Source organism: Hesperophylax consimilis, chromosome 29 (genome assembly GCF_061612785.1).
Source record: "Hesperophylax consimilis isolate HC1 chromosome 29, BYU_Hcon_1.0, whole genome shotgun sequence".
Taxonomy (NCBI): domain Eukaryota; kingdom Metazoa; phylum Arthropoda; class Insecta; order Trichoptera; family Limnephilidae; genus Hesperophylax; species Hesperophylax consimilis.
The window spans coordinates 8340041-8354323 of NC_142864.1; the positions used below are offsets into that span (position 1 = coordinate 8340041).

The window sequence follows — 14283 nt, forward strand, 5'->3', positions numbered from 1 at the left end:
GGTGGTTTGTAAAAAGAAATTAGTTTAATTAATTACTGCGAACGGGTGTTCCATATTATATTGTGTCCGGGAGTGTTCATTCCATATAGGCAGGAAGCGCTGCCCATTTTAGCTTTTCGCATTTAAATATCAAATAATATTAATATTTATTTGTTCCAACAAATTTTCCAAATTATTCCTAGCAATATTTTGGAAAATTTCTCCAAATTATTCCTAGCAATAGTTTCGAAAATTTGTCCAAATTATTCCTAGCAATAGTTTCGAAAATTTGTCCGATAGTGTAATGTTTGATGTTAGCTGAAGTCCCCGGCATTGCCAGGGCTTAAAGCATTTTTACGAAATCTCATGTAGACTGTGACATTCCTCTTGTTTTGAAGGTCAAGTGTGCAAATTTTCACCAATCTCTGAATAAAACTGTAGATTTGTATTAAAATCAAATTACTCTTATATAAATAGATTTTCATGCGAAAATGGTAAATTCGGCTTGTCTCAATGCCAGTATTGAATTGACGCGCCTGATTCTATCATCTACATCATCATGCTACATCTCTTGGAGAGTCCTGGTCCTCTGCTGTCTCCCTCCAGTTCCTTACGCCTAACCCTGCAGTATCCAGCCTCCTATGTTTAGGTCTCCAAAATTTCTTAGTCCTGCAGGCTTATTTTAAAGAAGCCTATTTGCTTGCCAGTTATCTTCAATTCTTGCTATTTGTTGGTGATAAATAAAATACAAACACCTGTATTGTAAATTTTGTACAATTTATAAACAACCGTGTATGTAAAAACCTTACTAATAAACTAAAGTTGACTAAATTCATATTTAACAGCCATAACAAGTTATATACCACAAAATACCATTTTAGAAAGTAGCTACTCCAGCGATTTTTGGCATATTGTGCCAAGTTTAATGTGCCTAATTTATATGTTTACATGTTTTTACTCCTAATGTAGACGATACGAAATTTACAAAACCCATTGCTCTTTTGTTTAGGGAATCTGCAAGAAAACCTTCATTTCACTTTTTATCTTGTTTATACAATAAAAAAATTATAATTAATTTACATAGACATGTAAATTTTACATTTAATTCCCATAGAATAATCAAAAGAATTTGACATTTTGGATTCATTGTTTGCAAAATATAAATGTTGATTTCTTGGGTTTATATTTACGGAATTTATGTTATTTTTTTTTTTTTAATGATAAACTTAACGTTTATAAGACAAGGTTTTATGCATAGCATAAAGGATAACAAATAATTATAAGCAATAATTAGTCATCCGAAATACTAATACAAATTGAAAATATCTCCCGAGTAAAAATAAATGCCGCCAACGGGAATTGAACCCGTGCCTTCTGATGTCCGGTCAGGTGCTCTGAACCACTGAGCTATGTCGGCTTATTTCCAACCCGCCAAATGATTCAATATGTACTAGTACCTCAATCAACAATTACTGCTTATTATTATTTGTTGGCATTTATGTTATTAAAAAACATCACTTTCATAGAATTATTATTAAATTCACGCTGTAACAGTCGATTAAAGAATAATACTTCTGAAATATCTTCCCTTTTTCAAGGTGGTAATCTCGTGCGTCAGTTCATTCGCAGCACTGTAAAGGACATTATATTTTTAGTAGGAATTCTAAACATAATTGTACAGTATTCAATATGTAACTAAAACGCCGTTTAGCGATTGTAATGTGTTTTTTTTTGTTTTATTAGTAAGACTGCAAATTTTTCATCAAATATATTCAGTCAGCATGAATACAGCATTTATGTTTAAAAAAAACAAATATATTTAGGTTTATAGTAATTGTTTTAAGTAACATTTTTAAATTAATTATCTTCATAGTTCAAAAAATTATACTAATTTTGTAAAAATCCGTTTTGTTAAATAACGAAAAATTAATAATCAATATTATTGTAAAAGGTTCCTATTTTTATAATTTTGTAATTACCTCTTTACAGGCCAATATGCCAAACAAAACGTCTGCAACCAAGTGGGTCTTCCAATGACCCCATGCATTTTTCTGTCTTATGGGCTTTTAAACTATAGAAATCCCAATTATTCATGGTAACTTATGTATTTGCGCAGAAATACGTAAAATACTAAAATGATATGTCAAGTATTTAAGCTAACATAAGGAGGATAGTAATTTTGGGATCTACCTACTCTCCCCCTTGGCGGCGCGATAGTTAACTGCATTTGGTTCATAGACCACTGTTTAGTAAAATGTATGTTTGCAATTAATATACAGTAGAACCCCGTTAATTCGAACCCCGATAATTCGAAAAAACGCGTAATTCGAAATTTTCGCCAAAAAAATTTCCGCTGAAAATTTTTTTCATACAAAATTTTTTTTAATTCGAAATTCGTTAATTCGTAATTCGAAATTTATTTTTGTCCGCGCACGAAAATTTGTTCGTGTAATTCGAAAAAAATTGATTTTTGCGAAAATAAATCATAATATTTCGTAAATCTGTATCTAAAAGTCAGCCGTGGCGGTAAAACGCCGAAAAATGTATTTTTACGTGGTTATACATCGTCCTAATTGGTATTATTATTTTGTAAATCTGAATCGATTTACACTGGAATGTAGAACTTTTTCAAATTTATTTCGAATATCCGAGTTTGAAGGGCCGAGAAAATAAGTTTTACGCGGATATATGTCGTAGTTTTACGAGTTTACACCAAATATCTGAATTTAAAGGGTCGGCCGCGACGAAACTCGGCCGCGAAATTTCGTTTTACGCGTAAATGTATTGTATTTTTACGAATTTATTTCGAATATCTGAATTTTAAAGGGCCCGCCGCGACGGAAATCGGACGCAAAATTTCTATTTACGCGGAAATATATAGTATTTTTACTAACTTTACTTCGAATATCCGAGTTAAAAAATACGGCGCGACAAAAATCGGCCGAAAAATTTCGATTCACGCCGAAATATGATATATTTTTACGAATTTACTTCAAATATCGAAACTTAAAAAGCCGGCCGCAACGAAAAACTGCCGATAAAATTCGATTTACGCGGAAATATTTCATATTTTTACGAATTTACATCAAATATCTGAATTTAAAGGGTCGGCCGCGACGGAAATCGGCTGCGCATTCTCGATTTACAAGGAAATATATCGTATTTTTGGGAATTTATTACGAATATCTGAATTTAAAGAGCCGGCCGCGACGGAATACGGCCGCGAATTCCCGTTTTACGCGGAAATATATCGTATTTTTACGAATTTAAATTCAGATATTTGAAATAAAGGGCCGGCCGCGACGGAAAATTACCGCGAATTCTCGATTTACGCGGAAATATATAGTATTTTTACGAATATCTTAATTTAAAGGATAGGCCGCGACCGAAATCGGCAGCGAAATCACGATTTACGCGGAAATATATAGTATTTTTACGAATATCTTAATTTAAAGGGTAGGCCGCGACCGAAATCGGCAGCGAAATCTCGATTTACGCGGAAATATATGGTATTTTTACGAATATCTTAATTTAAAGGGTAGGCCGCGACCGAAATCGGCAGCGAAATCTCGATTTACGCGTAAATATATAGCATTTTTACGAATTTATTGCGAATATCTGAATTTAAAGGGCCCGCCGCTATGGTAATCGGCCGCGAAAATAAAGAAATAATTGGTTTTAATACGAATTTACAACTAAAATACCACCTGGATTTGAAGAAGCGGCCGAGAAAATCGATTTTCGGCGTTTTTTTTTTTTTCATAAAATTTCGAATTACGTGGGAATTCGTTAATTCGAAATTTGATTTTTGATGTCCCGTGGATTTCGAATTAACGAGGTTCTACTGTATTTTGAAATGTTACCCTGGAGATTTGAATGCGTAGAATAAAGAAGAAAACTAAAAGTGCCTTCAATACAAATTTGAATGGAAGCAAATCTGCCACAGACTTGTACCTTTTTGTTCTAGACCATTTAGCTTGCGGTCTGTCTCTCTTACACTTCCCATTTCGCGGTCCCATTTTAATTTAGAATTGTGGCAAAACACAGTTTATATTTGGATAGCAAACACCCCCCACTTCTTGTTATTCTACATTTGAATGCATCATTTTCTGTTACATTGTTTTCAACTTTATTGATTCGAAAACATTCTGCATAACTCCCGTAAGTTTATTCTCAAGAGGTTGGTCACAATCATCGAATAAAGAATTGGATAACAAAACACCCCCCACTTCTGGTGTTATTCTATGTTTGTATGCATCATTTTCTGCTACATTGTTTTCAACTTTATTGATTCGAAAACATTCTGCATAACTCCCGTAAGTTTATTCTCAAGAGGTTGGTCACAATCATCGAATAAAGAATTGGATAACAAAACACCCCCCACTTCTGGTGTTATTCTATGTTTGTATGCATCATTTTCTGCTACATTGTTTTCAACTTTATTGATTCGAAAACATTCTCCATAACTCCCGTAAGTTTATTCTTAAGAGGTTGGTCACAATCATCGAATAAAGAATTGGATAACAAAACACCCCCCACTTCTTATGTTATTCTACATTTGAATGCATCTTTTTCTGCTACATTGTTTTCAACTTTATTGATTTGAAAACATTCTGCATAACTCCCGAAAGGTTGGTCACAATTATTGAATAAAGAATAATGCAAGAAGTGCCTTGTGGTCCAATTCAAAACTGTTTACGAAATACAAATGGTATGGAGATGTACAATGTCAGGTGAGTGTAAGTCAGACAGAGCGCTAGGCTATTGGGTTAAATGAAAAATTTGTTTCCATTCAAATATGTATGAAATGCAATTGTAGTGTTATTCTTTATTCTATGGCCACATGTATCATAAAATTCTTTTTATATTTAAGGTGTTCTAATCAGTTTTTTGTGACTCCATATTTCCAAAAATTTCCATAGCGGGTTTTGCAACTCCACCATTCAAATATATCATAGTCATATTTTAGTGTCTGTTCCCCCCCCTCCTCCCATTCTCATGTATTTTATGGACTGCCCTAACGCTAGTTAATTTGCATTACGGAACCAATTTAAGAAGTCACTGCTTTAAATTATTTCTGTAGTGCGTTCCTTCCAATATCATGTTTGTGTTGCCATATTATAGGAACTTAGTGTCGGCCAGTCAGGACGGCAAGCTGATAGTCTGGGACAGCCACACCACCAACAAGGTGCACGCCATCCCGCTGCGCTCCTCCTGGGTCATGACCTGCGCGTACGCACCCTCGGGGTCCTACGTCGCCTGCGGGGGGCTGGACAACATCTGCTCCATCTATAGGTAAAATACACCATAATTCAACCAACACACATGACTTAGCGGCAGCAGTGAGAGGGAGGGTTCCCTTCCACCCAGATCTCCAGTTCTTCTGTGGTCCTGTCAGCAGGAGTGAGTTACTTGGTTCCCTAAGTTCTTCAGAATTCTCTTCACCACCCCACTGTCTTCATTGAGGTCGCATATGGCCACTTGTTGCCGGAGTTGATGTGTAGGGTTAGAAGGACCACCTTCCCCCCCCCACGACTCACTGCCTCTCGTCGGGACTTCCCGTGGTGCGCCAGAGCTGCCGTTCTTGTGTTGTTCGCTGCCATGGAAACATGTTTGAGTTTGTTTTTCCTTTCCATTTTCCTCTTCTAATGTATGTTTCTCTTTATAAATGTTGTATCTCCACTAGCTTCAAGAATAAAATATATGTGTGTTGTGCCGTGTAGGGATAGTCTGCTGCTTTGAGAATCATTTAATATTAGCTTCGTTAAAACAAATAGAGTCTTGTCCTGAGAACCGATACAAGGATCTGGTCCTTCAAACGGTTCAGGAACGCGGTGGATGCCCTCGACACCACATACGATGCAATAAGAACTTATTATCGGCTAGACTGGGCGGCAAGCTGATAGTATTTGTTGGTGCGAAGTGTATTACTAATGAGCTTATTTTGTGTGATGCTGTTTAGCCTGAAGACGCGCGAAGGAAACGTGCGAGTTTCCCGGGAACTACCCGGCCACACGGGCTACCTGTCGTGCTGCCGCTTCCTGGACGACAACCAGATCCTGACCAGCTCCGGAGACATGTCCTGGTGAGTCCTCGATTATCCAATCTCTATCAACAAATAAGATCAAGTAGGATCAATTAAATTGGATACACAAGCAAACAAGGTGAAGAGATTCAGTTTGTCAAAGTCGAGAGTTCCGAATGCCATTGTTTTTGGATAACAGCGTCCGGGACATTTTACACCAGTGGCGATAGTGTACTGTAAGTTTGGTGTTTTTGTCTGTGTCTAGGAGTGACTTTAGTTGCATAGGAATCTTGTTGAAGTAAAATGAACTAATAGTATTTGGTCTGTATAATTCCAGCGCCCTGTGGGACATAGAGACAGGTCAGCAGTGCGGCTCGTTTGTGGGGCACACGGGCGACGTGATGTCTCTGTCTTTGGCACCCGACATGCGCACCTTCGTGTCGGGGGCCTGCGATGCCAGCGCCAAGCTGTGGGACGTGCGCGATGGCATGTGTCGCCAGACCTTCCCGGGACACGAGAGCGACATCAACGCTGTCACGGTCAGTCCAACACACACATACATCATACAATCCATCAAGTCAACAACACAATTCACCAAATCCATCACACAATCCATCAAATTTATTAAATCCATAACACAAATCATCAAAACCATCACACAATCACACTGTCATACAAACCATTGAATCCATCACACAAACCATCAAATTCATCACACAATCCATTGAATCATCACACAAACCATTAAATCAATCACACAATTCATCAAATCCATCACATAATCCACTACATACATCGCACAATCCATCACACAATCTATCACAAATCCATTACACAATCCATCACACAATCTATCACAAATCCATTACGCAATCCATCACACGATCTATCACAAATCCATTACGCAATCCATCACACGATCTATCACAAATCCATCGCACAATCTATCAAATCCATCACACACCATCACCTTATTTATTTGCGATTATTCTTGAGTCACTGTTTAGGATTGTAACCCCCACTCCAATAACCCTGATGAACAAGGATCTTCCGCTCCTCACGGACCTGCCCTATATGGAAAGCATTGAAGCTGTGACACTTGATCAGTCCAACTCATCAGGGATCGTCATTTGCTGCTACTCCTGCCTTCCACTTTGTCAGTCACTGTGACCTTTCAAGTCAAGTCTCAGGCAATAATGTTCATATTATTTGTGACTTGTGTAATGACTTGTAGAAGTGTTTCAACGGGCTTTCAGGGTGTTCAAGTTGAGCATCTCAGTATGATTAATATAAACTTTGCGCGCTTGTGATATATCCCCTGGTGATTGGTGAAATTGATGGACATTTCAATTGTGTTATCTTCTTGTACTGACTTGTTTTGTTTCAGTTCTTCCCGAGCGGTTTTGCTTTTGCCACCGGTTCGGATGACGCCACGTGCCGCGTATTCGACATCCGCTCTGACCAGGAGCTGGCTATGTACTCGCACGACAACATCATCTGCGGCATCACGTCGGTGGCGTTCTCCCGGAGCGGCCGCCTGCTGCTCGCCGGCTACGACGACTTCAACTGCAACGTCTGGGACTCGATGAAGACGGAGAGGGCTGGTGAGTAACACACGCACACATACTGACATGGATACAGTCGTAAACTTAGGCACATACGCAGACCCAGACATAGACCCTGACGCAAACCCAAATGTGATACAGACCTGGGTCAGATGCGAATACTGACCCAGTTGCAAACTCAAATGCAGACTCAGACGCGACACACTCTCAGATCCAGACGCAACCCAGACACAATCCAGACATAGTATCAGACGCAGACCCAGACATAGACCCAGACGCAAATCCATACATAACCCAGACATAAGCTGACACAGACGCAAACCCAGACACAATGCAGAGACAGATACTGACCCTGATGCTAATGCAGACAGTGACTCAGACGTGACCCAGACACAGACGCTGACAAATGTTTTCCTGGCAACCTAATATTTAATTCATTACCCAAAACCCTGCACATGATTACATTTACATTGTCCAATAATTAATAACACATATTTTTTTTAAAATCTTTGTTAATGTGATTTATTTTATTGTAGGTATCTTGGCGGGCCACGACAACAGGGTGTCCTGCCTGGGCGTGACTGAAAACGGCATGGCCGTCGCCACCGGCTCCTGGGATTCGTTCCTGCGCATCTGGAACTAGGCTTCGCCACCCGCCACCCCAACAACCACCCTCCCTAATCCCGCCCACCAATCCAACACAACAACCAACCAACCAATACCTAGGTACTGTCGCAACTGTGACGCTCACTCTCTATGTTACGCCCTGTATCATCACGATCGCAATGACCATTTGATCTTTAATGTTGTATTACAATGCTTTTTAATACAATGTCAAATAGATTGATGTTGACTTAAATACATTTGAGCAATTTGTCGAATTTACTTCATACATACTATATAATGTCAAATAAATCGATATTAACTTAATAAGTTTGAGCATATTGTCAATATTGTCATAATGTGTTTAAATACAATGTCAAATAAATTGATATTGACGTAGCACGAAAAGTCAAAATAAGCATTGATAACTTGATATTCTTTTACAACTTGTCAAATGCATCAATGTTTAGTTAATACTTTTCAATAATATGTCAAATGTATCAAAGTTAACTTAATATGTCTTAATAAAATGTTAAATGCATCAACGTCGACTTAATACATTTCCACAAATGTCAAATAAATCAATGTTGATTTGATTTTGGCTGATAAAATCTGTTGTACTAATGATAAAAGTACCATAGTAGAAATGAAAGGTTGTTTTATAACTTGATCACAATATGTAATTATTGGAAGTCTCTACTTTGGTTGTCTTGTATATCTTTGAATCATACTTTTTTAAAAGAACTGTTGTAGTCTTTCAAAACTGTAACCAAAATCAACATTGGTACTTTTAGAACTAGGTCGCAGAAACATTTTCAATTTTGTCAATCATAAGAGCGTTGTTGATTTTGTCCTATATTACCGATTTTCACTATCTCGTCAATGTCAACGATCCACGTTGAGAGCGTCAACAATTTCGGTTGAATCGTCGACATTTTGTCATTTGTTTCATCTTTGCGACAATCTCGGGCGACGCATGGGGTAACTCGGGCTGGGATGCATTTTCTTTATATAAAACTAGAGAGTAAATATGAATAACGAAGAAGAAGATAAAAAATCACATGTCTGAAAGCAAACAGATAATTGTTTCGAGGGACGGTCGGTAGTAAAAATAAACTGTCGGTTGAAAAATCAGCTTTCGGTTGAAAATAAACTGTCGGTCGATAACTGAGCCGTCGGTTGAATGATTAACCGGCGGTCAATCTATTCATAAAATATGTAAAACTCTCAAAGGGCCGCAGCCATAAGCTTGCGTTCATTCAAATACTGCTCTTTTCTCAGCGTTTTACGTTCTATTTTTATCATTATTATATTATTAGTTTCGTAACACACCAGTGTGAGTGCGGACGGACGCCTGCGTTAGCGAGAAAGATGGTTATGATATGTTGTGAATGACGCCCTATGTGCTTTGTACGGGATACATCAAGTGCGTGCGCGCTGATTTCCAAGCACTTTGCACAATTCCATGTGTTCAGATAGTAACAAAAATAAAAATACAGCCCATTCAAATATTGAGATGTGTTGAGTAATAAATGCTTGGTAAATTAAAATTTTATTCAAAAGAGTTTAACGAATCAATGTAATTTTATTTTATTTATCACTCGTAATGTTTCTCAATGTAATATTATAAAATTAAGTATAAACGACAATGGAAAGTCTGCAATCCAAACTTTTTTCAAATGATGTATGTACAAATTTTTTTTTTTTTTTTACGACAAGTCAAACGAACTTCTTATTGATGTTGCAACCGAATTTCATATATCGCCGAATTTTGTGGTTGTTTTTTCTTCTTTTTTTTTTGCGTATCCCGAACTTGTTCCCGTACGCACGCAAAGTTAGTGTGGTTGTAGAAGCGCGCTTGAAAAGTGGTTTTCGATTTGACGCCAAAGCTTGTATTACGTGTGCTTGTTTCATCAGAATGGGGGCGGAACACTGCGAAAGCCATCATCCATAGGATTTCATGACTTTCATAGTGTTGAACCCTGCATATTAAAAAATAATTTATATGATATCGTATATATATTTTTAAGTATCGCAGATGTACACTTATTTAAAATAATACATTTTTTCTCAAAATCAAAATTTTCAAAATAAAAATTCATTTATAAAAATGTGCCATTGTGATGACCTTATTTATTTTTTTTATTGATTGTTCCGCATTGCTCGAGTATGCTTCAGTTTTGGAGGGAATGACGTTATTCACATAACCGCAAATTATGCATTTCTGTTTAAAACAAGGTCGTTTTGTGGGGGAACTGGAGTATATTCTCCGCGCAAACCTAGTGGCATCTGTCATTATTGCTTTCATATTTTGTTAATTGATAATGAAAATATGTTTTAACTTATTGTATCTTCATTATTAAATCTTTTTTTGTAACTAGTCTTCTGTGTAAAGTATTTTTAGGATTTAAATTTAATATCAATATTTGAAGAACTGTAAATTATTGGTTTATATTATTATTATTATTACTACCTTTATTCCTTGAAATCTGCAAAATGGAACTATTTTGTGTTGTTATTTTCGTTTATTTGTTTTTTTGCAATTTCATCTTATTTGTAAAAAAAATTGTTAAATTTCGCAGCAAATATATAACCCCAGTTTAAAATAAACTATATTATAAACAAATCAAAATGCTGGATTGAAAAAATGGCCCTAAGTATTATTTTTGGGTGCCGAGTACGTTTTTTTTTCTATTTTAATGTTATTTTAATTATTTATTACTTGCATAATAACTAACATTCGAAATACTGCGCGAGTCAAAATGGAGAGTTCAGATTCCATTTTCAAGTGTCATCCTTCCAAAGTTGCCATAAAATTGTTTTTAAATATTTGTCTATGGCTGTCGTTTTTTTTAAATTTGGAATCTTTCTTAAAAATTGACATTTCTTTTCCATAGAGATGGACTTGTCTGCAGTATTCACTTCTGAGCATTTAATTAAGTTTATTATTTAAAAATAAGTTGATTTAATGATTGTTTAGCCGGTATTTGTTACAAAGATAATATTGAAAAAGTAGACACAGAAATGCATAAATTTTACAAACAAAAAAAATTGCACATTTTCCTTTTTTTAGTCAATTTTTTTTCTTTCTTTAATTTGGATTAGCACTGTATATTAAAAATTAAACGTATTTTTATTTGTTTGCTCTAAGATGCATTATAGGTTTAAAATTATATTATTATAATATTTTAGGATCGCAAGTGAAAAAGAGGTATGTAGAATATTACAAAAAAATGGCGCACAACCTTTTTCCTCTTCATCTTTTTGTAAGCACTGAGCATTTAAGAAGGGTGACAGGAAAAAACACTGTACACCCAAATTCCTTATATAATTTATTTTGTAGTACTTTTGCGTAGACGCGCTTTTAACAATTGGCAAAACTTCGATCTACATTTTTGAGAAAGAAAAAATAACATTTCCATAGAATAAAAATATTTATATAAATTTTTATTGTCTATGGTGATTTAATTTTTTTTTCTGAATTTAAAATGGAGGTTTACTTCTCTGCAATGTTGCCATTGTTAAAAAGCTATTTAAAGAATTTATTATTGTCGCATTGTAATTAATTTATGTTTATTTTTATATCTTAAGTGCTTTAATTCTTATTTCTACAGCACTGCCGTCGTAAGTAAAAACGCAGTATCTTCCTTGACTCTCAATGAGGGTGTTGTGTTTTTACCTATAACTGCAGAGCAGTTGGTACGTCGTTGGTTTCAAATTATTATCATCTCACACAAAACAGTTTTTTTGTCAGAATAAACATTATTATTGTATATTATTTTTGTTTTATTTTTTTACTCATTCTTTATACTTTCCTCGCCTTCTATTCTCATCTTTCCTTTAATCAATATCAATTAATTATGTATGAATGAAGAGACTACTATCCGAGAACTTTTGTTTTCGTCCTACGAAGAAGTCCTCCACACCTTTGTCTCCTCCACATCTGGCCCTTGACAAATTGATATTTTTCAACAATGAAAAACACTTTCACCCTTTTGGCTTCAAACACTTGTTCATCGGATTATAAAAATGCATATTGCATATTGATGCCTAAAATACCAGCTGGTCAATATTCTTGAATTTTCTTACAACCGGTTTATAGGAACTGGAAAATTTTGGAATTGCTTGCCAGTCACTTCCCAGAGAACCGGTTCCAAAAGATATATTCCTGTTCTTTATTCTGTATGATTTTAGATATATACTTTGACATTGATAGTCATTGAATAGATAATGCACACTAGAAATGCCTTCCATGTAGATTTGAATGGAAATCAATGTTGCAATTGATTTTAGCATGCGCATTGTCTATCTTACAATTGTCTAACATTGTCTATCACCATCCCAATTGAATTTCATAATGTGTTTGAAATTTAAGCAAACAACAATAATTGCAACATTGTTTTCCGTTCAAATCTACATGGAAGGCATTATCTATTCAATGGAAATCAATGTTGCAATTGATTTTAGCATGTGCATTGTCTATCTTACAGTTGTCTAACATTGTCTATCACCATCCCAATTGAATTTCATAATGTGTTTGAAATTTAAGCAAACAACAATAATTGTCAGACTTTTAAATCACAAACACGCCCGCATAGATTTTCTTGTGTTCTTATTTATTCCGTGTTGATTGTGCATTTTGATAGTGCATATAATATAATCCGCGCGCCTGCCGTGCGCTCTAGTGCAAGTTTGTACACACCTCATTGATAACAAGATAAAGCAAGCGGACAGGTTGTGCGGTTTTCTGAGTGAGCGTCATGTCATTGTTCAAGACAAAGAAGAGAAAATCAGTGTTTCGGTAATAGTACACATATTAACGATTCAAAGTTTGCAACAGGTGTGATTATAAAACAACCGCACGGCGCACAGAAACAGCGCGTGTTGAGAAGCACTTGCCATAACTAGCACCCATGCATTCATGATGATATTGATCTTGAAAAAACAATTCACATGATAATTTGTAGAACCAGAGTTATGTTGAGAACCCATTCATTTTGCATTTTCTATCTGCACAAAAATATTCCTTACCCTTATAAGTTTGACAACACAAAAATAGTCATTTAGATCCTGTTTTTCAACCCCACTGCCAGTACGCACGCATAATATAAAAGGGATTTACGAATTGTGGTGGATATCTTTAAACTAAGGTCGACTTCATTTAATTAATTTCTACAATAATGTTTATTACAGACCGTGGATTATAGGCGATTTGCGCACCGTATCGAGAAAAAACATTGTCTGACTAGTCGATTTACACATTCAAATTTAATTTCTGTTATAATTCATATTGGTTTATTTTACCGAGTGAATTTTGAATATGAAACAATACAATATATGCATCTGACTCCTAACTGAAATAGATTACGATTATATTATGCTTCTCGGCTGACTTCAGTGAATTTGTGCATTAACGTTAAACGGAACACAGATTATAATCTATGCATTCATAGATGGTGCTAATTTAATTATTTTAGGAAAATACACTTATGTAAAAATACAAAGTTATGCTAATATCAAGATTAATAATAATTTGTGTGCGCATGTACATAAGGAATATGAATGTGACTAAATAGTTTTGTCAGCATAAAAACTATTCATATTCTGTATACACATATATGCGCAAACAAACAAAAGCACCATCTATGAATGCCTAGATTATAGCGTATGTTCGTTTATCCTCAAATAGTTATGTTTTTTGCAGACCGTGGATTATAGGCGATTTATCAATTGAAACGGGAAACAAAATTGTGTGACGACTAGTCGCATTTACTCATTCGACTTTAATTTTTAATAATTCATTTTTATTGAGTGGATTTTGAATATGAAACAATATAATATGTGCATCTGATTGTTAATTTAATTAAATTCGGTTAATATTATCCTTCTTAATTTGCCAGTTAAAAAGCACATTGAAACAAGATGAAGGAATGAAAGATAAGGTGTGTTGTATTAATTTTATCTAATATAATTATTTTAACTATTCAATATTTAATTACAGATTATTAAAACTTTTCCACAGGCTTACCTATCACCTACTCTTAAAATAGTAATTACTTCAAAATATATTTGTTTGCTGCCAAACTACAAGTCAAATCTAATTAATTAATA

General features: G+C 35.3%; 1 protein-coding gene across 1 annotated transcript in view; it reads left to right on the top strand.

Moving 5' to 3' along the window:
• Positions 1 to 11950, top strand: part of LOC149409849 (guanine nucleotide-binding protein G(I)/G(S)/G(T) subunit beta-1) — a 51727-nt gene extending 39777 nt beyond the window's left edge. The window contains exons 5-9 of the mRNA XM_089649239.1: positions 5104 to 5274; positions 5942 to 6064; positions 6342 to 6543; positions 7392 to 7608; positions 8106 to 11950. Coding sequence (XP_089505365.1) covers positions 5104 to 5274; positions 5942 to 6064; positions 6342 to 6543; positions 7392 to 7608; positions 8106 to 8212 — 820 coding nt within the window. The 3' untranslated portion in view covers positions 8213 to 11950. The remainder of the gene's footprint in view (positions 1 to 5103; positions 5275 to 5941; positions 6065 to 6341; positions 6544 to 7391; positions 7609 to 8105) is intronic.
• The last annotated feature ends 2333 nt before the right edge of the window (positions 11951 to 14283 follow it).